Source organism: Canis lupus, chromosome 35 (assembly GCF_003254725.2).
Source record: "Canis lupus dingo isolate Sandy chromosome 35, ASM325472v2, whole genome shotgun sequence".
Classification (NCBI taxonomy): domain Eukaryota; kingdom Metazoa; phylum Chordata; class Mammalia; order Carnivora; family Canidae; genus Canis; species Canis lupus.
Window position 1 is genome coordinate 25,657,353 of NC_064277.1, and position 27,591 is coordinate 25,684,943.

Sequence of the window (27,591 nt, forward strand, 5' to 3'; positions counted from 1 at the left end):
ATAGGATATTCGTGGGAGGTAATGAATTTGTGGGTGCATTATTTCAGATGAGGTGAGTCTGGGATTTTATTTTATTCATCTCACAAACTAAAAACTAGCCTGCTAAAGTTTTATGGATGATTTCAAAAGATATAAGACTTCACGGTCAGAAACAAAGGGCTTTATTATCCATAGATAGCAAGCGGCATGAATATTCATATATGTGCCAGCTCCAATTGCCCCCAAATCTGAAAGAAATTACCAGATGGGGCAGCCCCAGTGGCGCAGCGGTTTAGCGCCACCTTCAGCCCACGGAGTGATCCTGGAGACCGAGGATCGAGCCCCACGTTGGGCTCCCTGCATGGAGCCTGCTTCTCCCTCTGCCTCTCTCTCTCTCGCTCTGTATCTCTCATGAGTAAATAAAATCTTAAAAAAAAAAAAAAAAAGAAATCACCAGATGGATCCATATGGATGAGATGCACGCAATGAGTCTGTGTTGCGTGTGTGTGTGTGTGTGTGTGTGTGTGTGAGCTGGGAGGGGGAAACCTAAGCTTAGGGAATCTGCCATGTTTGCAGTATGTAGTTAACTAAATTTACACTTTGTCTAGAGGAAAATGTTACCTTATTTCTCAAAGTTGTAAGCTGCATAAACAACTCTGAGAAATGGCTTGGACTAAAGAATTACGAAGCTGTTGCACTGTTGGCCACTGATGTATTAAAGGAAGGTAGTGAAATTCTGAGGTGACTAGTCTCCAATATAAGGCCAAGTGTAAAATCCAGAGGGCTTCTCTGGCACCATATAAAGTCTTATCTCCTTCAGCCAGAGGGCAGAAAAAGCAGAGGATCAGACCCAGGACTCAAGTGAAAGAGTGGCAGAGCTCCAGACAAAGTTATTATCAAACCTGGTAGGCATACCAAGCTACTGCCAGAGAGCTGACTGGGAGGGAATGCAACTCTGAGACCTCGGGCAGGGATACCTCAGTCAAAGTCTCCAGAGTCATGGATCCTCAGATTCCTCAATGAACCCTCTGTGCCTGCAAAATTATTCCATCACTGTCAGTTAAAAACTAGTGTTGCGGGATCCCTGGGTGGCGCAGTGGTTTGGCGCCTGCCTTTGGCCCAGGGCGCGATCCTGGAGATCCGGGATCGAATCCCACGTCAGGCTCCCGGTGCATGGAGCCTGCTTCTCCCTCTGCCTGTGTCTCTGCCTCTCTCTCTCTCACTGTGTGCCTATCATGAATAAAAAAAAAAAAAAAAAAAAAAAAAAAAACTAGTGTTGCTGCTTGCTTGAAGATGAGGTAGAGCCTCTGCTCTGCAAGACATCAGATGCCCCTTGAGAGTCTATCCACATCCACATCTGGCCACTAGTCAGTTCCTAGGATTACATGCAGCAAAATCTGGTTGGGTTAGCACTGGGGTCTGCTAAGGAAGGGAAGAGGCTATATCCTAAAGGAGCTAGCCAATATCGACAGGAACTGAGAGTGTATGTATGAGTCTGAGACGATGGAATGAAGAGGGTGAGATATAGATTTGGTAAGGTAAGGAAGAGTGTGTCAAGATAGATGCACTCTCTCATGATGTAGCATTTAATATCTTGGCCCTGGATGGGTGCCTGCATGGCTCAGTCAGTTGGTTGTCTGACCAACCATACATTGTTCCCAGATACATGCAATCTTATGTCTTGGTAAATCTGCTAGAACTCAGTTTAGAAAGAGCAATTCTGGCTTATTTGATGCCATACAGTCAGGAGTTCTTTCTGTACCAGGACCTAGTTGCACAGCAGGAAATGTTTATCAAAAGATGTATAATAATAAAAAAAAAAGATGTATAATGTATCTTATCACCTTACTCCAGAACTGTAGGGGTCTATATAATGATTCTCTTATTAGGATGTGCCATGAACTCCACACAGCATGTTTTCTAAAATGGACATCTTCAGTACCTGTAATACTTGTTATATGGCCCAACAATCAATGCTGCTCATTTTTCTCAATTTCATTTTTCTTAATATATTCACATTTTTTAAAAGATTTTATTTATTTATTTGTGAGAGACACACACACAGAGAGAGAAAGAGAGAGAGAGAAAGAGAGAGAGGTAGAGACATAGGTAGAGGGAGAAGCAGGCTCCTTGCAAGTAGCCCAATGTGAGACTTGATCTGGGGACTCCAGACCACACCCTGAGCCAAAGGCAGATGCTCAACCATTGAGCCACCCAGGCATCCCTATATTTACATTTTTTAAATATATTTCAGAATCCATTGTAGACATTAGTACAATTCTCCCAAAATACTTCAGCATGTATGTAATTAACTAGATTTCAATAATTGTTTATAGCTGTTTTCTTCTGAGGTAAAATTTACATAATTAAATGTGCATATCTTAATTATACATTAATCGAGGTTTTATAAGTGCATGCCCCTGTGTAATTCAGGCCTCTTTCAAAATATAGGACATTACCAGGGATGCCTGCACCCAGTGGTTGAGCATCTGCCTATAGCTCAGGTCGTGATCCCAGGGGCCTGGGATCGAGTCCCACATCAGGCTCACATCAGGCTCCCTATGAGAAGCCTGCTTTTCCATCTGCCTATGTCCCTGCCTCTCTGTGTCTCTCATGAATAGATAAAATATCTTTCACATGTCTCATGTTCATTGCTACACTTCTGTGAAATTATGTAGATTTATCTCGGTGAATCGAAGATTCTGCATGTCCTTGAATAATGTGCTGTGTCCAGTGAGAAGGAAAGCAAAATGCATGCCCAAAACACGTGTTAATGCCTGTCAAGCTGAATTACTTCCCCTTGGAGAGAGGAAGAGGTCTTATGTAATCACTTGCCACCAATGCAATTGATCCCCTCATGATATGGCACCATATCAACTACTCAGTGTTGATACCTCTGCAGTTAAATTGGACACTCAGCAGTAGCTCTACAGCATTGATGACAGGGAGAGCCTCTTTCTCTGCTGCCATGTTTACCCTGTTCATGAACCCACTTACCAGCAGTGGGGTGGCAAATGACAGAGGCTAGCTGATATGAACGGTCTGGATCATTCTATCTACTTGCTTATTGCCTCCTCCATGATGTGTGTTCTGTGAGAAGCTTTAACATAATGATCTTCAGACTTTCTACTCATTCTCATAGGTTCATCCACATACCTCTTCCTCAGACCTTGTTTTTGATCTTCCAATCTTCTTCCATCCAGGCCCCTGCAAATTAGCCAAGATGTCCATCATTGCCTTGAATGTATATGTATTCTTACTTGCAGACTTTTTTCCTTCCACTGAATTTTGTCTGGGTGCACCACCCAAAGCTCTGCCCTCTGGGTAGAATTCCTGTACTGACAGACTATACCAATTCATATATGGCCTAAACTCAGCAGTTTCCCTCTCTGTTAATTGGTTGTAAGGTAGCCCCCATCAGCCACCACCATTGCATAGCCATATACCCATAGGGATGAGCTGAGGGATAAGTGCAGATGCCCCAGAGGTAGGAGACAGTAGAATGTAGAGCATCTGCTCAGAAAGCTTAATTGCCCTCCAGCTCTGGGCTTGCCCATTCCATCTATGGAATAGCAGTGTCACTGAAATCCTTCCCCCTTAATGACCTAAGTGAGGAAATTTCCTTCTGAGTCTGGATGTCTCAGTTCCTGGAAAGTTCTGTCATGAGAAAGAGGGAGACTCTCTGTAAACTTAAAGGTGGGGGCTGGTGCCCAGATATTTTAGCCTCCTTTTTCCAAGACTCCAGCAGCAAGGAGAGGGGTCATCACCCAGCAGAAATTGATGGTCTCATCATCAGAAGAATATAGGGGCGCTGTTATACAACAAAGACAGGGAAAAAAAGTTTGTCACTCAGGTGATCCACTTGAGGGGATGTGTCTTGGTTCTCCACTGAGAAATTTTTATATTAAATGGACCAGTTCAACAGCTATCACCTGAAAGGAGTATAGTAACCAGAAGTTTAGACCTGTCAGGGATGAGTGTCACCTATCAGGAATACCACCCAGATCATCAGAGGTAGTAGTCAAGGATAAGGGGAATCTAGACGGGGTCATAGAGTAGGGACAAAATGAATATTCCTTATGACTTTAAGATGTGCTATGTCTGCAGGAGCTGCAATTCTTCCTACTTGTCTACCTTTGTGAATTTCCCCAGGAAGAGAAGAAAATTCTGATGTAGTTGTTCCTACCTCTTATTATAGCAAACAAATGGATCAGAGTGGTTCACATGCCGTGCTACAGTACCCCAAACAAGGCATGTGCTTCCCCGGCTGTTTGGAGAACTGGTTGACAATGACTCCTATTTGAGTCTGTGGGAATTGCCCTCATACAAAGAGTTGCCTCACATGAGGATGTACTCTACTCTCAAACACCACGCAGTAAGGCAGGGCAATTCTAAAGGACCATCCCACCTCATGAGCCTCTGATAAGATCAGCTGGAGCTTCTTTTGTGAACTGTATCACAGTTCAACTGCTCTGCCTGGTCCTATTTCCTTAATTCTCTCATGAATCTTATTCCTGAACATATGTCTCAGTAAAATTCCTATAAACAAATCTTACAGTCTGGGGATCCCTGGGTAGCTCAGCGGTTTAGAGTCTGCCTTCGGCCTAGGGCTCGATCCCAGAATCCTGGGATCAAGTCCCACGTCAGGCTCCCTGCATGGAGCCTGCTTCTCCCTCTGCCTGTGTCTCTGCCTCTCTCTCTCTCTCTCCCTCTCTCAGGAATAAATAAATAAAATCTAAAAAAACTCCCAAATCCCAGAGTCTTTTTTTTTTTTAAGATACTATTTATTTATTCATGAGAGACACTGAGAGAGAGAGGCAGAGACACAGGCAGAGGGAGAAGCTGGCTCCCTGAGAGGAGCCCGATGCGGGACTTGATCCCAGAACTCCAGGATCATGCCCTGAGCTGAAGGCAGACACCCAAATGCTGAGCCACTCAGGTGCCCCACAAATCTCAGAGTCTTAACTTGACATGTCTAATTGGCATGTCCAATTTCAGCTGACCCAAAGCCACATATCGATGACCCCTCTCAATGATCCACCCAGTAATCATCCATATCTCAGTTGATGGTAATTCTATCCTTGAAATCACTCAACCTTGTCATCATCTTTGGATCTGCTGGATTTTTTTTTTTCCACATCGCATACCCAGTTTGTCAGGAAATGATGTTGGTTTTACCATCAGAATATACCTGGAATTCTTACCAACTTTACTACTACCACTCTGGTCTGAACTGTCTTCTCTCCTGTGGGAACTGTGATAACTTTCCAATGATCCCCTGCCCCTGTTCTTGTTTTTCTACAGAATATTCTCAACACAGCAGCCAGAATGATCATTTAAGTCAGAATGTCACTCTTCCTTGAAACCCTGCAAAGACTCCCCATTTCACTCAGAAGCCAACCCTTGCAAAGACCTACAGGAATTTATAGGATCTGACCTGTTGTCTTCCTAACCTTGTCTCTTGTGCTCTCTCTCTCTTGCTCACTCTAGCTCAGGAACTAAAATGGAAAGACTCAGTTTTTTCCTTTCTAGGTAAGGGAAAAACTAATTCTTCCCTACTTTGTTTCTTTCCTATGTGTCTCCTTTATTTTTACACAAAATACTTCACTTGTGACACTTTGGGTCACCAAACGTGCAGAGGTTTTTCCCTTATTCAAGCATTTCTCTGTGACACTACCTGAGAATCCTATAATTTAACTCAATTCTAACCTCTCTACCTGAAAACAGCATCGGATCCCACAGGTTGAGGGCTCAGTCCCACAACGCTTTCCCCCTGGATTTTGGATCTTGGTCACAAGCTCAGATAATCACCTGTGCTTCTGGCAGATCAGCTATAGACCAGAGGTTCCACCAACTAGCTCCTTGGGTTTGATTAATTTGCTACAGTGGCTCACAGAACTCAGAGAAACACTCACTTACATTTACCAATTTATTAAAGGCTATGATAAAGAATGCAGATGAACAGCCAGGAAAAGAGATGCATAGGGTGAAGTCTGGGAGGATCCCCAGAACAGGAACTTCTGTCCCCATGGAGTTGAGATGCATCGCCCTCCTGGTGTGCACATGCTCACCAGCCTGGAAGCTCCCTGAACTCTCCCTCTGGGGTGTTATGGAGGCTTCCTCGCATAGGCAGATGAATTATTATCTCCATTTCCAATATTAACTCCATTTCTCCATCATTAACTTTCTGGAGAAATGCAAATGGGTTGAAAATTCTAAGCTCCTAATCATGGCTTGCTCTGTCGGGTGACAAGCCCCCATTCAGAAGCCCATTCAGAGTCATGTCAGTAGAACAAGAGATGCTCTTAATGTTCTTATCACTTAGGAAATCATGAGGGTTTTAGGAGCTATGTGCCAGGAACCAGGGGCAGAGACCAACCACCTATTATCTCACAGCCACTCTGGCTTCCTTGGTGTTCCTTCTACCAGGAACACTCTTATCCATATATGCATTCCATATCCAGATATGGCTAACTCCATCTCTTTCAGACTTCGGTGAAAATATCACCTCCTCAATGTGATTTATACTGACTTCTCTATCTGATACTTCAGCCAACCATCCATCCTCATGCCACAACTTCTAATCTCCCTATCCTGATTTTATTTTGTTCTCTCCACCCTCTTTCATCATGGTGCTCATCAGCTTCCATTCTCCCATTCTATTTATGTATTATTCTGTTTAAATTTGGGATTTTTTTGGGGGGGTGGGTGTCAATCTCCACTATTAGCTCTATGGGGGCAGGGATCTTTGTCTCTTTTGTGGGAGGAGGCGCTTTTGTATCATAAGCATCAAAAGCTGTCTAGCTTAGAATATTCAATGAACACTCTAAGTTCAGAGCTCTTACAAGATAGATATTTTGAAGCTGCTGGGCTATCATGCATATCATTTTCAACTTTAATATATATTTCAAAATTGCTTTTTAAGTGAGTGAGTGTAGTAACTCATACTCCTACCAACTGTGCATGAGAGTTCCAATTTTTTTTCACAGATGTTATTGCTAAGGTATGGGTATGATACAGTTTTAAATTGGTCTTTCCTTAATTACTAATGATTCAACATACTTGCTAATGTTTACTCCTCATTCAAGATTCCTCCTCTGTGAATTGCCTGTGCAGTTTCTTTGTCATTTTTGTTTGTTTGGTTTCTGGCTTTTTTCTCCCTTATTTATTTATTGATGTCCAATATACATTCAGTGTACTGAATCTTTGTTGGTTATACATGTTGGAAATATCGTCTCTCAGTCTTCTGCTTGTCTTTTCCACTAATTTCTGGTGTTTTAAAATATATTTTAATAAGGCCAAATTTATTTATTATTTATTACTCTTTCACAGTTTGTGCATTTTAAAACAAATCCTGCTCTACTTGAGGCTACAAAGAAATTATCTTAAATTTTCTTTTAAAAGAAAAAGTTTTGGCGAGCGTGGGTGTCTCAGTTAGTTGAGCATCCAACTCTTGATTTCCACTCAGGTCATGATCTCAGGGTTGTGGGACTGAATGCCAAGATAGGCCCTGCACTCCTTGCACTCCTTGCACTTCTTGAAAAATCTCCTTATCCCTCTCCCTCTGCCCCTTGTGCTCTCTCTCTCAAATAAATAAATAACATATTTTTTTAACCGCTGAGCCATCCAGGGGCCCCAATTTCTCGATTTTAGGAGGGGAAAATAAAATACTCTGAAGAAGAACTTGTCCCTAAGCAAAGATCCAGACTGGTTTGTGTTGTGTGTTGTGATGCTTGGGCTTCTCCAGGATGCCCCTTCCTTGGGGCCACCTGGACTCACTAAGAGCAAGGACAGGTTTGTAACATGGAGGTCCAGGCCCCTGGGGTTGGACATCCTGCATCCTGCCTGGTGCTAGAGGTGCTGGAGACATGCCAGAGTTTGAACTTCCAGGAGATTCCTGAGTCTTAGCCTGAATCTTCCTGTATGTAACTTCTGTGTCTCTACCTGTTACTGTAAATTTGGGAACTAAGTTCATACGAATGCCTGTAATTCTGATCTCAGGTATGGGGTTCACACCACATTCTTTTTTTCTGTCTCTGTAACTCTCTTTTCTGATAATGAGAAACTGCTCTCATCGCCTTCCATACATTTCCTTATTTCCTTAACAAGCACTTCTTGTTCATAAGGAGTTTCCCAATGCAGAGCCTTCTCAGTCTGTTCACTTGGGCTCAAATCCTGAATAGCATGGGTGGTGATACCTGAATAGGAGGTGGAGTGGGTGCTAGTAACTTTCCTCCCCCACCCCGTACACCTCTGTGATATCCCCTGGGCTCCAAAGTGGCTGAGCTGTGGCCCTTGCACTTGCCAGGACTCTCTCTCCCACTAAATGCTTTTAGGAGCTGGATGGGGGCTCCTCTCTGTGTCATTCAAAGGGAAAGAAGGGAGGCAGGGTTTTAATTTGTAAATGAGGATGTCACATATATCAGCATGAACCCCAATATGTTCGTCCCTGAGCATCCATAGCCATTGTCTTCTGGCCATTTTCTTCCATTCTTCTATCACTCCTTTCCTCTCTCTTCCTTCCCCTTCTCACCCTGCCTTCCATCTTTCCTTCCCTTGTTCCCTTTTCAGTGCTGTAAACAATACTCATCTATTCACACATAAATAGATACTTCAATGTGAATTTCTAATAAGTAAGGACTTTAATTGTAGTATTATTAGACTCAACAAAATCAACAGTAATTCCTTCATATCACTGTGTTCAAATTTTCCTAATTGTTTGGAATGTCTTTTTTTTAAGATTTTATTTTTAAGTAATCTCCATACCCAAAGTGGGTCTCGAACCTATGACTCCGAGACCCAGGGTTGCATGTTCTACCCACTGAGCCAGCCAGGAGCCCCAGAAATATGTCTTTTCACAGCTATTTTTTCCCTATAGGACCCAAGTATAATTTACCATTTGCATTTGGTTGATTTGTCTACTCAGTCTCTTTTATTTATTTTGAAGATTTTATTTTAAAAAAATTTTTAAAGATTTTATTTATTTATTCATGAGAGACACAGCAAGAGAGAGGCAGAGACATAGGCAGAGGGATAAGAAGGCTTCATGCAGGGAGCCTGATGTGGGACTCGATCCTAGAACTCCAGGATCATGTCCTGAGCTGAAGGCAGACGCTCAACCACTGAGCCACCTGGGTGTCCCGAGAAGTCCTAGTTTTATTTTCATTTTAAAGATGGAGAAGCTGAAGGTTAGAAAGATTGAGTAGCTTACCAAAGGACACAGTTAATAAGAGGTGAGAATCCAGGCATTCTGCTAGTAGTCTGTAGACTTCACCATTATGTGACACTACCTCCTTGAGCTGATGGCTATGGGAGAGGGGAAAGGAGGGAGAGGGGTGTTTCAATGGGCAGATGGATAGGTGGATGGAGGGAGCTATTTAGGGGAAGGCAGACTGGAAGAAAAGTCTCCCAAGGTTTCTTGCATGTGCTCTCTATTACCCAGCATCTGTCTATCTGGATACATAATTATTTGTCCTCCAATTTCAGCATTGATACAGGAAGTCCTTGTTTGTGAAAATCTCTATTTCTCCTTCTACTGTGAATGTTAGCTTTGCTGGATAGAGTATTTGTGGCTGCAGATTTTTCCCACCCAGCTCTTTGAAAATATCATGCCTCTGGCTTGGAGAATTTGTGCTAAAAATCTGCTCCTAGACTTATGGGTTTTCCCTTGTAAGTAACCATCTCCTTTTATCTTGCTGCTTTTAATATTTTTCCTTATTACCATATTTTGCCAGTTTAATTATAATATGTGGTGTGGATCTGCTTTGTTGATTTTGTTGGGGGTTCTCCATGCCTCTTGGATCTGGATATCTGTTTCCTTCCCCAGATTAAGGAAGTTTTCAGCTATTATTTCTTAAAATAAATGTTCTGCCCCCTTTTCTCTCTCTTCTCCTTCTGGGATCCCTAGAATAAGAATGTTATTGTGTTTGATGGAGTCACTGAGTTTCCTAAGTCTATCTTTGTTTTGCGTAATCCTTTTTTCTCTTTTGTTCAGCTTGCCCACCTTCTATTAATTTATCTTCTGTGTCAATAATTTGTTCCTTTGCTTCTTTCATCCTGTTGTTCATTGCATCACTCCTGTTTCCAACCTCATTTATTGCACTGTTTATCTCTAAACAATTCTGTTTTATCTGTGCCATAATGGTCTCCCTTTAGTCTTCTATTGCCATCTCAAGTCAATGGAGCATCCTTACTAGTGCTCCTCTAAATTCTCTATCAGACATCCTACTTCTGTTTTTCTTATTCTGGCCATGGCCTTATTTTGTTCTTTCTCTTGGTATAAATTTCTCCATGCTCGCATTTTGTCTAAGTCTCTGCCTTCTCTGTTAGAAAAGCCAGTTGTTTCCTGCTCCTGAAAGCAATGGCCTTATGAAGAAGAGGTCATGTAGTGCCCAGGGCCTGGCACTTCAGCTAGTGTTTCTGGTGTGTGCTGCATGACTGTGCTGCTGTGTTTTGGCTGCTGTATCCTTCAGACCAGTCTTCCGCAGAGGCCGTTCGGCCCTTGGCCTGAATGTGGTGAGTTTTAACTAGATATGCTCTGGTTTGCTTGTTAAATGAGACCTGATACTCCTTCCACGAGCGCTGAAGACCTGTAGAACACTCACTTCAGGAGACTTGGTGAGGGCAGGGGTTTGCGTTGGTCTTCTGGAGGAGGCGGCCACCGTGCTGGGAATGAGAGGAGCTGGGCTAGCACCGAGACTACCAGAGGACCTTGACGGAGAGCGGGGAGTCCCACTAGACGCAGGCGGTGGAGCTTGGTGTCGGCAGGTTAGGCAGCCTGGGTCCCGCTGAGCTGCCTATGGCTGGTGGTTCTTTCCGCTGAGGGGGAGGGTGGGAATGGTGCTGGCCAACTCCTTTGTTCCTGGAAGGGAGTCTCAGTCTCTGTAAACACTGCCTCTCCGAAGAGCAGATAGTCAGCCAGGGGCACGCCCCAGGCGCTCCTCAGACGACAGTTTCCACTTCCTCTGCCCCCCTGTTTCGGGTCTGCCTTCTCTCCGGGAGCAGCGAAGTGCCCACGGGCCTCTATCCCAGCCAAGTCCTCCGATCTTTGAAACTCCAGGCTTTAAGCCCCGCTGGTTGCAAAATCCCACAAAATCCAGCCCCTCTCACCTCCTAAGCCAGTCGCTATGAATAAAGTTCTCCTTGTGCATCTCTCCCACGCACTCCTCTCACCCCTTCTCCGCAACCGCAACCTCGGCTCCCTTCCCTCCCCTCCCCTCCCCTCCCCTCCCCTCCCCTCCCCTCCCCTCCCCTCCCCTTCCCTCCCCTTCCCTCCCCTTCCCTCCCCTTCCCTCCCCTTCCCTCCCCTTCCCTTCCCTTCCCTTCCCTTCCCTTCCCTCTGGGCAGCCAAGATGTTTCTTGCCACACACTGAGTCTCTGCACTTCCTACCTTCTCCAGTGTGGCTGCTTCTCGCCCTGTAGTTGTGAAGTTTGTCTTCCGGTCAATTCCGGAGGTTACCTGGGATGGTTTGAGAGTCCTCTCTGTGTTGGGGCGCATGCCGCGAGCCCAGGTACTCCTAGGCCATCTTTCCCCTCCTCCATATTTTAAAGATTTTATTTATTTATTTATCTGAGAGAGAGAAAGAAAGAGAGAGAAGGAGGGAAGAGAGAGAAGCAGACTCCCCGCTGAGCAGGGAGTCCAATGCAGGACTAGATCCCAAGACCCTGAGATCATGACCTGACCTGAAATGAATGATTAACTGGCTGAGCTCCCCAGGCTCTCCAACTCAAGGCTCTTTTAATCTATGACAGTTTTCCTTTTCTCTCCCTCTTTTTTAAAAAAAAATTTATTTGTTGAATAACATTGGTCTTCTGTCTTATAAGATGTCTAGCACTCTAAACTTAGCAGATTGTGTTGTGCCCAAGATTGCGAATCCGAGAAACCACCAAGGAGCCGACACCGATGTAAGCACACAAGGGTTCATTTACAAGCTCGAGCTTGGGTCCAAGTATACTCCACACAGCAGAGCAGGGGCTTGGACCCGGAAGTGGGTTACAGCTGGGTTTTTTATGGGCAGGTCTAGGGGATTTTCAGAAGGGTTGGAGGAATTTTTTCCATTCCAATATGGGGGAAAGAGTGGGGGAGTTTCTCAAGATCTGATATGGGATTCTCTGCAAGGACATTCTGAGCTCTGTTGTCTTTCTGATATGGATTCCCTGTCAAGGACATTCTGCAGTTTTTCCTGTAAAGTTCAGCTCTTATTCACAGGGGCCTAAGATGGCTGTACTTGTGCTAATGCTAAACTTGAGGTGGAATGGCCTTAATTTTCTCGGCCTCCACAATTGCTAATTTTTAGTATCTTTAACTTAATAATTTTCAAACTCCACTGCATGTTAAAATCATCTAGAAAAGTTTAAGTTCTTAATGCCCAGGTCCCTCCCTCACAGACTGATGTAATTGATCCTGGTTCAGCCAAGGTTATCAGGATATTTTAAAATTCCCTAGTGATTCTGATATGTAGGGAGGTTTGAAAAACTTTACTTTGTTTCTGTATTTCACCTGTTTGATGCTACTTGGATCTAGAGACTTGATGAGACTCAGATTCACTTATCTTGGCCATATTTATTCATGGATTAGTGACCTGGATCTCTTTAACAATGACCTTGACCCCTGGGCATGAGGAGGGGACTGCTAGTACTATTACTGGTTAATAATGATTTCCCACTTCCAGGAATCTTCAGCAGAAAAAAAGCTGCCGGCTAGAGTGAGGCCCAAGTACTGCCTTGGCCCAGGAGGGCTAGAGTTGAAGGCCAGCACCGCCTTGGACAACCAATCTGCAGAGAACCAGATGTGTCTTCTGGTCATAAAGGTGGAAGAGGAAGAGGCTTCTACCTTTAGGAGGAGGCCAGCCCTGTTCGGGGTTCAGAAAACTCACAACCGCGCTTCTGGAACTTCCGATACACTGAGATCAAGCGGCCCCACGAGGCCCTCACCAGGCTCCGAGTCCCGCAGCAAGGAGCAGATCCTGGAGCTGCTGGTGCTGGAGCAGTTCCTGACCATCCTGCCCGAGGAGCTCCGGGGCTGGGTGCGGGAGCAGCACCCCGAGAGCGGGGACGAGGCGGTGGTGCTCCTGGAGTATCTGCAGAGGCAGCTGGACGAGCGGGGGCCGCAGGTAGAGGCAAAAGGCTGAGTATCTGAGAGCCGCGCTCTGTTTCTTCTTCCTGAAGTCTCAAGATCCGAGTGAGGGCCGTTTCTGTCAGATTGAGAAGGTCTCGGGCTCTTTTGGTCTGGTGAACCTCTTTGCCATTCGGGAAGAGTCCACGGACCCCTCCTCATGCTAGTATTTTTGAGAACATAAGGGATTACAAAAGTACTCGAATATATTGGGATACAGTTAACAGCATGAAACCAATTAGTGATAAAATTATATATATGCTTTTTTATTTTTTTATTTTTATTTTTTTTTTATTTTTTATTTTTTATTTTTTTTATATATGTGCTTTTTTAAAGTTAATGCACCAAAGAGTAAGCCGTAGCGACCCGCCCCTAACCGGTACAGTTTCACAGGGTGCTGAATGACCTTGACAGGGTTTGCCTGGCTGTGCCTGCTTCGGCTGATAACATTTTGGTTTGTTGCTGCCATTCATAATCGAAAGAATGACTGAATTTTGCTTAGACACTAGTAAAAGTAGAAATACGTTTCATTTTTACATTCATAGAACACTTGGAAGGGAGTGGATGAACCACAGGTTCCTCTTAGGAACCTCTGGGTTCATTTTTAACTGCATCTTCCTGCTTCTTGTAGACCATTTTCTATGTGCATCATCCTGTATTTTTGTGTGATCCTTTCGCGGGACACATACCAGATAGCTGGTGACCAGGAGACCAAGCTTCTTCAATTGGCACTATTGTTCTCGAGCCCTAGAACAGTGAAAAGTCATTTCAAGTCCCTTTCAGGTTTTGCATCTTGTACAAAGGACGTGGAAATTCTCAGCTGCACATAAGCTAATGATAATGAAAGTGACTTCAGAACTAATTACAAGTGTCCGGAAAGGAACTTGCATTTAATAAGGACAGACCATATACCAGGCTCTGTGTTAGGTGATTTCACATACTGTCATCTAAGTTGCCGGCCCTTCAGGCCTTGTGAGCTAGAAATTATTGTCCTCACTTTTCAGTGAAAAAAAAAAAATTCAAGTAGTCGGAAACTTAACACTAATTTCCAAAGAGCACAATGTGTATAACGAGGGAGCACCTGGTAGTGGTTAAGAGCTTGGGCTCTGGGGTCCTGCCTGTGCCCCCATCCTAGCACCTTCACGTATTAGAGGGGTGACCTTGGGCAACCTGTTTCAGCCCCGGGCCTCTACAGGGTTTTATCTCTAAAACTACAGATAATACTAGTACCTGCCTCATAGAGTTGTTGTTTTCTGCATTAAGAGAATTAATCTTCATAAAGCTCTTAGAAATAGTGCCTGGAAATAGAAGGTACTAGCAAGCACATGGAAAGCATAATAGAAGTTTTTATAAATACAAAGTGAATGCCTTCCAGATCCCAGGTGGTGTTGAGGGGCAACTACTCTGTTGTAAGGTGGCAGCGTTGACACCAGCTCAGAGGCCACGGAACACCCAGTTGCAGCCAATGAAGGCTTTGCTCAAGCATGAATCTCTGGGATCCCAGGCCTCACCAGACAGAGGTGAGTGTTATCTTCTGGGGACTATGAATTCTAGAGTTCACCCAAATTCATTTAAAAGCCAGACGTGTTGGCATGCCTGGGTGGCTCAGAGGTTGGCGTCTGCCTTTGGCTCAGGGCATGATCCCGGTTCAGGGATCGAGTCCCGCATCCGGCTCCCTGCAGGGAGTCTGCTTGTCCCTCCTGTCTGTGTCTCTGTCCCTTTCTCTGTGTCTCTCAGGAATAAAAAAATAAAATCTTAAAAAAAAATAGCCAGACCTGTTGACAGGTTCTTTATATGCCCATCAGAGACCTGCTTTACTTTGAGACTGAGATGACAGGGAAAGTTCGAGAAGTAAACAAGACTTCATTAAATTGGTGACTGGAATGACTCGATTAACACTGGTGTTTGGGAAGAATTGACTTCTTAATATCACAGTGATCTCCATTCATTGAACGTGAATTTGTGGAGATGACCTATGTGGTAGCTAGTGTTCTGGCCCCAGGGTCACAGTTGTCAGTAGACAGATTTCTTGCTCCACTGGAGCTTACACTCTAATAGGAAAGATGGCAAATAAAGTAATGATAATTTTAGTTATTGGTAAGTGCTATGAAGACCATAAGGCAAGAAATGTAAAGCCAGCCATAATATCCCAGACAGCGTAGGACTCTGCAAGTCAAAGAGTGTAAGTCTCCTATATCCTTGGTGTGTAACTAGGACAGGGTGAAATCACTCCATGGGAAAGCACTGGGTGCCCTTCTGCTGTACACATTTGGGCCTGTTCCCAAGACACGCAGCCCTGGGACACACCAGCCAACAGGCAGTCTTTATTTTTCCACAGAGGTTCTGACCTAAACTAATCGGTTTTCTGCCCCTTGCAAAGTTCAGCTCTTCCAGGAAAACTGGAAGTTACCCACACCTCCTTATATAAGACTTCATTTTCTTCTTTCTGGGCCTAGCCTCATCTGACTCTTCTTAGTTTTTTAAAACTAAAGCAGAAACACACTAAGAGCTACTAAAGAGTTATTTTAAATCAAGAATCTTCTTATCCGTTCTCTCAGCGAAATTCAAGACTAAAGATCTTCAAATGGAAAGCTTTGTTGTCTTTCTACGTTGCTTTCCTGTCACCGTCCCTCCCTCCCTCCCCGCTCCCCAGGACCCTGCCTGCTGAGGTTGCAGGTTGCATATCTGCAGGGGCTCATCACGCCTCTTCAGGCCCTAGTATGGGAGCCGGTAGGGACCAGGCATTCAGGAAAGGAGCGCATTCTGTAGGAGCCTGCTGACAGGAATTTACGGGCCCCATTTTTGCACTGGGAATCTACAGGTCAGGGAGGCTGGGTACCAGGGTCCATCTCATCCAGAGCGTCTTTCCTTCTTAGTTCTCCAGGTTCCTGGGCTTGGCCCAGGAGGGCGTTGCAGAGGAGACACAGTGGTGGCTGCCAGGCTGCCCCCAGAGTCCCAGGTGAGCTGGAGCCCCCTCCCTAGCAGCCCTCCTGCCCGTGGGATTCCCAGTAGGTCCCTTTCTCCCCAGTCCTCCTCCCTCATCCTCTGTCCCTGTGGACTTGGAGTTTTTTCATCTATCCCAAGGCTGTTCACTGTCCTCCGCCTTTATTTTGGAGCCCACTTACAAGAATTTTCCTGTTTTACTCCTAGAGCAGGGTGCTGTGTGATTCCCCAGTCTTACCCCATCTGTTTGGTCAGCTCCCATTATCAGTGGGATTTTCTTCTTCCACTGGGCAATTTAGCAAATACAAACAACGTTTTGTTGTGATGGCGATTTAGCTTTGTTTTTTAAAGATTCATCAATTGTGCTGTTAGAGCTATAAACACAGGACTTCTGCCCTCTAGGGACTGAAACTTGAAGGATTAGATGAGGCATGTTCTTTTAGGCTAAGCTAGAATACTAAAATCTGAATGCTCTTTACTGAACCTGGACTTTAATACCTTACCCGGTCTTTCACGTCCTCTTCAGCATTTGAGGCCCTATAATGTTTTCCCTGGTTTTCTTCACTTCAGACTGAGGTCTCCTTGTATTTTAAAAAATCGCTACTATAAATAAGCCCCCGCTAGCACTCTGCCAAAGCACAGCACAAATATTTTGAAAGCTTTGTGTATGCTTCCCCTCCTTTCACTGTCCTGGTCCTTGTGTCCCAAACCCTTTTACATTCTGAACTATTTAGATCCAAATACGAAAGTATTTTTCCTAATGTGTGTGATATTTCTTTTCTTAATGGTCACATATATGTGTATATATTTACAAAGACGTTCTCAGAGACCGGGTGAAGGAGGCATAGTGGGCCACACTTGATCTTTTTAAAGAGAGCCCCTTTAGAAGGGATGTTCACTGCCTGTGCCCAGCTGTGGGTGTGACTTTGGAGAAGAAGAACGAGGTGGGCTCATGTCCTGTTTCAGGGCTTGCTGAAAACTGAAGATATGGCCCTGGCTTTCTGCTCTGTGTGGACACAGCTGGATTCATCTCGGGGCAGCTTCCACAGAGATGAGAGGCAGGAGAACTGTGGCGGCCCGACTCCCCTGGGTAAGAGTGTTGGGGGCTGGTTTCCTAGGGCTTTTTGGCATCCTTTGTCGGTTCAAACCTCCTGGGCTGCGAGAAGCTGTTGGGACTGTGCATTCAGAGCCACCATTTCTGAACCCCAGCTGCTAAGCACATGTGTGACTGGCTCTTTCACCCTCACCCTCGTGACCTTGCTTCTCCTGTGCTGCCGGTGTTCTGGTTAAGTGGGATGCAGCAGGTGCAACTCCCAGCACGGGCCGGCTCACAGGAGGTGTACAGGGAGTGTTCACCCCTCCCTGCTGCTGGCCTCAACAGAGGCCAGCTGGGTCCTCCTCAGGAAATGGGCCCTGGGACCACAGAGCCTGAGAGCGACAGGTGACTTGGAACCGACGGCAGAACTGACCTGGAGATGGGGGCACAGGACACACAGGGTGACAACCTACCTTGTCTGAGCTGCCACAGCTCCATGACAGTTTGGCAGGAGCTCCAGCTCAGATCTTTCCTCACCCAAGCCAGTTCTGCTGGAGACCTGCCCTTGTCTGGGAGCAGAATCCCTGCTGCTATTCCTTGTGAGGGATCAGTGTCTAAGTTCCTGCTTGCGCCACTTCTTACAGAAACGTCTCACAAGGTGGACGTCTCACAAGCTGCCCTGGCCTGCTCACTGCTGTCTTCTGCCCCGCCCTCCCAGCATCAGCCCCAGTGCAGGGTCTGCCTTTGTCCTCGGGACTGAGAGCCTCTGCATGTGTCCCCAGCGCCCAGTCCTCCCCACCTTCCTCCACGCCCGGGGTGAACCCTGCTCCTGACGGCCCCATGCCTATGCTCAGGTCTCCTTCCTCCCCAGCACCCGTCGTCCTCATCCCAGCACCTGGAAGGCTGTGGCAGGGCATAACTGAATTGTCTGGCCACTTGTTATTTCAGGTGGGGACACACAGGCTGAGATCACGGACCTGCTCCCGGGGGAGGAACGTCCAGGACAAGAGCCTGGGGAAATACCCTGCCACCTGGGTGAAGACGTCTCCCGCATTCCTGCCTGTGCAGAAGCTGGTGAACAGGAGGGCCGGTTACCAAGAAAGCAGAAAAATGCCACAGGAAATAGGCGGCACTATTGTCATGAATGTGGAAAGAGTTTTGCTCAGAGTTCAGGCCTGACCAAACATAGGAGAATCCACACTGGGGAGAAACCCTACGAATGTGAAGACTGTGGCAAGACCTTCATTGGGAGCTCTGCCCTTGTCATCCATCAGAGGGTCCACACTGGGGAGAAACCGTATGAGTGTGAGGAATGTGGCAAGGTCTTTAGTCACAGCTCAAACCTCATCAAACACCAGAGAACCCACACTGGGGAAAAGCCCTATGAGTGTGAGGACTGTGGCAAGACGTTCAGCCAGAGCTGCAGCCTCCTTGAACATCACAAAATCCACACGGGGGAGAAGCCATACCAGTGTAGCCTGTGTGGCAAGGCTTTTAGGCGGAACTCACACCTCCTGAGACACCGGAGGATCCATGCTGACAAAAACGTGCAGGATCCTGAACGTGGAGAGACCTGGGAGTATCAGGGGAGGGGGGAGGGCCAGTGGGAAAATAACGAGGCTCCCGTGTCTTATAAGTGTACCGAGTGTGAGAGAAGTTTCACTCAGAATAGAAGCCTTCTCGAACACCACAAAATCCACACTGGTGAGAAACCCTTTCAGTGTGACACGTGTGGAAAAGGCTTCACACGAACTTCCTACCTTGTTCAACATCAGAGAAGCCACGTTGGGAAAAAGTTCCATCACAGTGACCCCCGTCGTACATGTGAGAGCTGGTGCTCATTGCTCATTGGCCTGAAGCCACTGGGAACCCTTTCTGACCACAGAAACTGGGCTGGGACTTTGTTTACCACTTCCCATCATCTTATGTCAGAAGACAGAGTCTGGCTGAGATGTATTGTCTTCTGCATTCTAGAAGGTGGGTGGGGAGCAGCTTGTTTGATAGGAGGCTACGGGAGAGTTGTCTGGAAGGGGTAGGACCTGAAATGTTTATTCTTACCTACTGGACTGAAGTGGGCTTCCAGACTGGCTAACCACCTCCAGCTGGCACCTTAGGATGTCTCCTGGGCAGAAGGCTCTGTTGGGAGCTGCTGCTCTGACCGTTTTGCTTATAAAGAATCCTCCATCAGTCGGTCAGATCCATGACATCTACTCCCCCTTGTGCCTTGAACACAGGTGCTCATAAACATACATTAAATATAACTGTGAGATACCCTACAGCTCTGGATATGATATGTAGATTTCTGAGGAACTTCTCACTACAGTCATTTGAGCTTGTGTCTAATTCTGAGTTAATCTAGTGCATTTTTTGGGGGGGTGGGGTGAGAGTGAGACTACTGTTATAGAAGGAATCCAAATTTCTTGACCAGATGGGGCATTCCAATGTGAATACCTCAGACAGGTTCCTCATCAGTAAATCACTGTGAATGAACGCCAGTCATGGAATGCCATTCTTTAATATTGCTACTCTTTGCAGAGAAGATATTCCTATGCAGATAGTGTGAAAATTAATCAAATCAGAGTAAAAAGATAAATTTACTAATGCTCAGCATCTTGGTTCTGAGCTTTCAGCCCTCTTAGGCCTAAGCACATGCTCTGTAAAGCTGAAGACACTATCCTGCCCACCACCCACTACACCGGAAAGTATAGTAGACTGTGATTCACGACTCACGCCTGCTAAGTTCAGACTACTTCAGGTCAGTAGATTCATACCAAATATTTAAAGCAAGTTATATCTTATGGTTTCAACACTCCATTATTAGTGTGTAGCCTTCTTGGTCTTCTTACGTGTTAACTTCTAAGTCACCGGTGGGGTATCATCTCCTCAATTGTCATGATGACAATCTTAGCCGTTAAGTTAATTCCTCAGCCTATCTACTTTTCTTTCCTTTAAAAAATTGTATCGGGCAGCCCTGGTGGCACAGCGGTTTAGCGCTGCCTGCAGCCTAGGGCGTAATCCTGGAGACGAGATCGAGTCCGCCGTCCGGCTCCCTGCATGGAGCCTGCCTCTCCCTCTGCCTGTGTCTCTGCCTCTCTCTGTGTGTGTCTCTCATGAATAAATAAATAAAATCTTAAAAAAAATTTTAAATGTATTTATTTGTTTTAGAGAAAGTGTGCATGTGAGAGAGTGGACAGGCAGAGGGAGAGAGAGAATATTAAGCCGACTCCCTGCTGAGTGCAGAACCCACTTGGGGCTCAGTCCCAGGACCCTGAGATAATGACCCGAGCCGAAATCAAGAGTCAGACACTTACCCAACTAAGCCACCCAGGCGCCTCTCTGCTATCAACTTTTCTTAAGCATACTTTGTAGACCATCTTTATTTTTCTTCATGATAGTCAAAGTTGCAGTTTTGTGAGAAAACTTTTTTCAAGTCGCCATTATTAGAAGAACAGTGACCCTTGAACAACACTAGTTTGAACTGCACAGGTCCACTTATATGCAGATTTTTTTCAATAAATCAATACTATATGTATAGCTTATTAATAACATTTTTCCTCTAGTTTACTTTATTGTAAGTATACAGTATATAATATGTACAACAAAAAATACATGTTAGCTTTATTGGTAAGGTTTCTGATCAACAGTAGACTATTAGTAATTAAATTTGGGGGGAGTAAAAAATTATATATGGATTTTTCAACTGGGCAGGAGACTGCCACCCCAGCCCCCTGTTGTTCAAGGATGAACTGTAGTATTGATTATTTATATTTCAAGTGGAGTTGCTTCTACAAAAGCATTTCCTAGAATGACGCTGTCCTGCAAACTTACTGGAGAAATATGCTTTTGTGTTTGAATCCACCCTTCTCACATGGTTCCTGGCGCCCACAGCTTCTTCTCTGTTTACAACATCAGTCTGGAATTTGAATATAGCAAGGTTTTCTGGTTACTTCGCATAGTTAATGGTTTTGTCATTGTGATATATTGTCCCCTGCTTATCCAAAATCCTTTGCAGATTGTCCAAGTCCCCACTTTTATGACAGTTTCCAAGGCCTGGTACTCCAGAATTTTTAGGGATCACAAATCTAACAAATCCTAATGTAAATTATTTATATTACAGTAAAAACCATAGGGTTATTTTGAGTGAATTCTTAAACCAATAAAAATGCATTGCATGATTTCCAGAATTTCTGTATATACATGTATTAGGGTTCTCCAGAGAAACATACTTAATAGGATATAAATATATAGAAAGAGATTGTTTGGGACACCTGGGTGACTCAGTGGTTGAGCGTCTGCCTTTGGCTCAGGGTGTCATCCCAGTGTCCTGGGATAGAGGCCCACACCCGGCTCCCTGCATGGAGCCTGCTCCTCCCTCTGCCTCTGTCTCTGCCTCTCTCTGTGTCTCTCATGAATAAATAAATAAAATCTGAAAAAAAGAGAGATATTGATTATAAGGAATTTACTCCCATGATTATGGAGGCTGAGAAGTCTCAGGATCTGCAGTTGGCAAGCTGGAGACCCAGGAGAGCCAATGGTAGTAAGTTCCAGTTCAAAACCAGAACCCATGTGAATTTGAGGCAGGAAATGATTGATGTCCCAGTTTAAGGCAGTCGGGCAAGAGGAGCTCCCCTCATCAAGGGAGCGTCAGCGTTTTGTGCTGTTCAGACCTTGAATTGACTGGATGAGGGCCACCCACATTATGGAAGAGATTCTTCTTTATGCACTGATATCAGTTCAGCACTGACATGAACTGATATCAGTTCAGATGCTGGTCTCCTCCCAAAACATCCTCATAGCCAAGTCACACCCAGAGTAACATCTGACCACATGTCTGGGTACCCTGTGGCCTGGTCATGTTGACCCATAGAGCTGACAGTTATGGTACTGTAGTTTGGGGTATTTGCTGAATAGAAGATACTGAAACTTTGAACCATGCTCCTCCCCTCTCCCCCACCTTTTGTTCTCTAGTTACTGCAACTGACAATAAGAATCTAGGAAATAGTGATTGTGCCTCCCTCCCCTGCTTCAGATCAGGATAGAGAAAGTATAAAGCTGAACACAGAGATCAATGACTGGCTCTTGTATCCTCAGCACCTGGCAGACTTGATGAATGAATAGTTCTGAAGATTGATTGATTCTACTTGCTCTCTCATATTAACATAAAATCCCTATTGGTGGAGACCAGTGTTCACATTCCTATTTCCAGAAATAAATTTTTCTTTCCTATTTCTAACAAACTCTGTTTATAGCCATTCATTCAGCAAACCTGAATTAGGTTAGGTCATGCACTAAGGAATCCAAGATGAATGGTTGCCTCTTCCTTGGAGGAAGATGAAAACAAAATTCTCTTCTAAGATATTCTGTCCACATCTGTCCTCCCAGACCCCAAGATCATGCCAAAGGCAGATGCTCAACCACTGAGCCACCCAGGTGCCCCCTGTATATATTTTAGAGTAAGCTTATTTATATCTACAAAAAATCCCTGGTGAGATTTTGATAAGATCTGTATTAAACCTATAAATCAGTATAGGGAGAACTGATATCTTTATTGTGTTCTGTCTTTAAATCCATAAACACAGTGTTCCTCCATTGATCAGCTCTTCTTTGCTTTCTTTCATCAGGATATAGAGAACTCAGTTCTGACCTGAATTCCACCAACAACCATTGAATGATCTTGGAATCAGATTCTTTCCAAGTGCCTACCAGGAAGAATGCAAATGGCTGACACCTTGATTCTGGCCTTGTGGAACTGGAGTAGAGAAGCCAGCTGAGTTAACTGGGATTTCTGACTTAAAGAAGGAGGAAATAATAAATTTATGTTGTTTTAAACCACCAAGTTTGTGGTAATCTGTTAAGGTGGCAACAGAAAATTAATACAAGTAATATTACAAGCATCACTTGGGAAATTATTAAAAATTAAGATTCAGACCTACAGAATCTGAACCTACATTTAACAAGATCCCCAGGTGGTTGATTTGCTTACACTCATTTTTGAAAATCACTGGTAATACTATGCCTGCTGTGGAAGTGGAACAAAGAAATTGAAGAAGAACTCAAGTTTGCATGTATTTCAAATAAAGACAAAGCCACAAATTTTAATGACCAGAAGAAAGAAAGAAAAAGACCACCACAGAAGGGGTGTGGGCCAAAGATTCTGCGTTCAGAGAGTCATATTTTCCATTGTATCAGTAAGAGTTCAACCAGAAAACACATGATATCTACCTACCAACCTATCATCTATGTACCCATCGGTCTGTCTGTCAATAGACTTATGCATTTGGGGGTCTGGCTAAACAGTCTCTGTGAGGCTCCAGGGCCCACAAGCATGTAGTCAGAAAGGGAAGATAACAAGCCATCTAGTACCTGTGTCCATTCCTATTGCCTCTGATTTTTGTGATAAAGTTATCCTGTGAAAACGGGGCCCTTCATTGTGGAGTTAAATGCAGTTGGATCAGAAGTCAAAGCACAAGGAGTCAAAGAAGCACAAGGAGGATCCAGGGGAAGAGAGAACAACTATAAGCCCAGGTGCTGCCTCACACCAACCAAGTGAGCCAGGTGATTAGCAACAATGTATGTAGGCTACATAATGGCTGTTACCTCCCTCCTGCCTGTAATTCTGAGGAGACAGTCTTCCTGCAGTGCCCCCCTCTAACAGCAACATACTAAGAAAGAGAATTCTGGGGAATGTAATTTAGCTTGGCCAAGTTGGCACATCACAAGCCATCACAATCCATCATCCCTTGTCAATCTTGGTACCAATACACATCTTCTTAACCATACTTAATTGCCTAATATCGACATTACAAAGCTGTACTTCCATCTACATGATACCAGAATCCCCATAAAACCATGACTACACTAACTCTTTTCTCAGGAGAGGATACAACATCTTCTCCCTCTCCTTCCCCATTAAAAAAAAATGTCTTAGCTGGTGTTCATTCCTCTCTTACCTGATTCACACTCATTTTGAAACCCCTTAACTGGGACGCTTGGGTGGCTCAGTGGTTGAGCATCTGCCTTTGGCCAGGGCGTGATCTTGGGGTCCGGGATCAAGTCCTGCATCGGGCCCCTAGCTGGGAGCCTGCTTCTCCCTCTGCCTATGTCTCTGCCTCTCTCTCTCTCTCTCTCTCTCTCTCTGTGACTATCATAAATAAATAAAAATTTAAAAAAATAAATAAATAAAAGGTAATTTTACTGTTTTATCAACTCAACTGCTTCCAGATGATGAGGACTATGGTAAGATTAGTGAACTCCATGAACACAGCCCCAATACCCACTTCATTTGCTTTGAAATAGTTCCTTGGTCAGAAGTTAAGCCGTGTGGAATACTATGAAAGTGGATGAGGCATTCTGTAAGTCCACAGAAGGCAGTTTTGGCAGAAGCACTATAGGCCAGGAAGGTAATCCATATCCAAAGTGTGTATTCTAGTGTGTACAAAATGGTGGACATGGTCCATTGTACTTCATGGTCATTGTACTTCAGTCAAGTAGCTGGCTGATTGCATCAAGAAATGATGCATATTGGGAGTTTAGTGTTGGTTTCTGCCGTTGACAGATTGGGTACTCAGCAGTGGCTCTAACTAGGTTGGCCTTGGTAAGTGGAAGTGAGCCTGAATCCCTGCATCCATGGCCCCTTTGTTCAGGATCCCAGGGAAAGAGGCTGACTGATAGCCCCAGAACAGGTCATCCTATCCATGCAATTATTAAAAAAAAAAAATCCTCCTCTGCTGAGATCACCCATTGGTAAGCAATAAATGGCACACATGTAACTTCAGATTTTTGCTTATTTGGAGAAATCTATTCACATATTTTTACCCAGACTTCCTTGTTTCAATTTTCCAATGGTACCTTAACCATTCAGCCAAACCAAGAGCTACAGCCCATAAATTGTTAATAGATTCATACTTCTGGCCACCTCTCTCTCCTAAACAAAATGAACAACCAGGTACAATTCTTGAAGTTCTGTCTCCTGGGAGGATTTCATTTTATCACCGTCTTTCAGGACTGTCCCAGAATAGGCCTACAGTGCTGCAAGTCAACTTTTGTAGATGTCATGCAGAATCATGTTTTTTTCTTTTTCATTCAACTATTCATAGAAAACTCCCCCATGAGGCCATAGTTTCAAGCAAATAGGAAGTAATGTAGCAGGAGTAAAGGTCTGGAGTATTTCAGTCACTTCCTCATGCAACTTATTTGTCTGCAAGCCTGCTCAAGCTTGACCATGTATATATACAACTTCCATTTAATAATGAAGCTGCTGTGTATTCCCAATTTTATGGCTTGGTATATCAGACAACATCCAACTCATGACAAGCAGATCAGGTCACATGGTAACTTAGTGGTCCATGGCCAAGTATTTATTCTCTATTAAGGTCCAGTAGCAAGCCAAAAGCTGTTTCTCAAAAGGAGAGTAGTTATTTGAAGAGAATGGCTCTGCTTCAAAATCCTAAGGGTCTGTTCTATGATTAACCTATAGGGATCTGCTAATGTTCTAATTTTTTTTTTAAGTTTTAACTTAAGTTCCAGTTAGTTAACACAGTGTACTGTTAGTTTCAGGTATACAATGTGGTGATTCAACACTTCCATGCAACACTAGGTGCTCATCACAAATGCCCTTCTTAGCTCCCATCATCTGTTTCTCCATCCTCCCACCCACCTCCTCTGGTAACCATCAGTTTGTTTTCTATAGTTGAGTCTGTTTTTTTGTTTTGTTTTCTTCTTTTTGCTCCTTTGCTCTTTTGTTTTGTTTCTTAAATTCCACATAAGTGAAATCATATGACATTTCTCTTTGACTAACTTTTTGCTTAGCATAATACTCTCTAGCTCCATTCCTGTTGTTGCAAATGACAAGATTTCATTTGTTTTGATGGCTGAGTAATATTTCATTGTGTATATACACTATATCTTCTTGATCTGTTCTTTGATGGACACTTGGGCTATTTTCATAATTTGGCTATTGTAGATAAAGCTGCTTACATCAGGGTGCATGTATCCCTTTGAATTAGTATTTTTTAAAAATATTTTATTTATTTATTCATGATAGACAGAGAGAGAGAGAGAGGCAGAGACACAGGCATAGGGAGAAACAGGCTTCATGCCGGGAGCCCAACATGGGACTCGATCCCGGGTCTCCAGGATTAGGTCCTGAGCCAAAGGCAGGCGCCAAACCGCTGAGCCACCCAGGGACCCCCTGAATTAGTATTTTTATATTCTTTGGATAAATACCTATTAGTACAATTGCTGGATCATAGAGTCGTTCTATTTTTAATTTTTTGAGGAACCACCATATTGTTTTCCAGAGTGACTGAACCAATTTTCATTCCTACCAGCAGTGCAAGAGGGTTCTACTTTCTCCACATCCTTACCAACATATGCTGTTTCTTGTGTTGTTGATTTTAGCCATTCTGACTGGTGGAAGGTGATATCTCATTGTAGTTTTGATTTGCATTTCCCTGGTGTAAGTGATGATGAGCATCTTTTGATGTCCATTAACAGGATGTCTTCCTTGGAAAAATGTTCATTTTTCCTGCCCATTTTTTAGCTGGGTTATTTGTTTTTTGGGTGTTGAATTGTATAAATTCTTCATATATTCTGGATATTAACTCTTTATCAGATATATCATTTGCAAATATTTTCTCCCATTCCACAGGTTGCCTTTTAGTTTTATAGATTGTTTCCTTTGCTGTGCAGAAGTTTTTAATTTTGATGAAGTCCCCATAGTTTATTTCTGCTTTTGTTTCCCCTGCCTTGGGAGACATATATAAAAAGAAGTTGCTACAGCCAATGTTAAAGAGGTTACTGCTTGTGCGATCTTCTAGGATTTTTATGGTTTTAGGTCCCACATTTAGGTTCTTAATCCATTTGATTTTATTTTTGTGTATGGTATTAGAAAGTGGTCCAGTTTCATTCTTTTGCACATTGCTGTCCAGTTTTCCCAATAGCATTTGTTGAAGAGACTCTTTTTCCTGTTGGATATTCTTTCCTGCTTTGTGGAAGATTAATTTACCATATAGTTATGCTTCATTTCTGTGTTTTCTATTCTGTTCTATTGATCTATGTGTCTATTTTTTGTGCCAGTACTATACTATTTTGATTACTACAGCTTTGTAATAGAACTTGAAGTCCATAATTGTGATGCCTTCAGCTTTGTTTTTCTTTTTCAAGGTTGCTATGGCTATTTGGGGTCTTTCGTGATTCCATACAAATTTTAGGTTTGTTCTAACTCTGTGAAAAATGCTGTTGGTATTTTGATAGAGACTGCACTGGGATATGCCAATGTTTTTTAAGAAACATCTCCACCTGCCACTGATAGTTCAAGGACCACAGGATATGTTCTATTACATGGGAGGAGTTTCTAGTTCCTAAATTAGCACTAAAAGGGGTTATAATCCAACCTACTTAAAGGGTGAATTTGAAAAGTTTGGGTTACTTTAGAGTAGTGAGCCAAAGCCGGATTTGACTTAGATGGCCTTTAGGTAAACATGTAAAGAAACGGCCATTGGTAAAGGTGGGTGCTGCT

General features: G+C 44.0%; 1 protein-coding gene and 1 long non-coding RNA gene across 2 annotated transcripts; one reads left to right on the forward strand and one right to left on the reverse strand.

Moving 5' to 3' along the window:
* Positions 1 to 162: 162 nt before the first annotated feature.
* LOC118353426 (uncharacterized) lies at positions 163 to 18,966 on the reverse strand. Its single transcript, XR_007408483.1, has 3 exons — positions 18,833 to 18,966; positions 3,136 to 3,186; positions 163 to 405 (listed from the first exon to the last, which is right to left on the reverse strand). It is a non-coding gene; the product is annotated as an uncharacterized LOC118353426 (long non-coding RNA).
* On the forward strand, positions 12,618 to 22,901 carry LOC112674436 (zinc finger protein with KRAB and SCAN domains 4-like). Its single transcript, XM_049106051.1, is given in 9 exon segments — positions 12,618 to 12,813; positions 12,816 to 12,918; positions 12,920 to 13,091; positions 14,469 to 14,613; positions 15,970 to 16,052; positions 17,003 to 17,126; positions 18,021 to 19,104; positions 19,703 to 19,827; positions 22,694 to 22,901. Coding segments are annotated over 8 exon segments (1,980 nt in total). The 5' UTR covers positions 12,618 to 12,632; the 3' UTR covers positions 19,791 to 19,827; positions 22,694 to 22,901.
* The last annotated feature ends 4,690 nt before the right edge of the window (positions 22,902 to 27,591 follow it).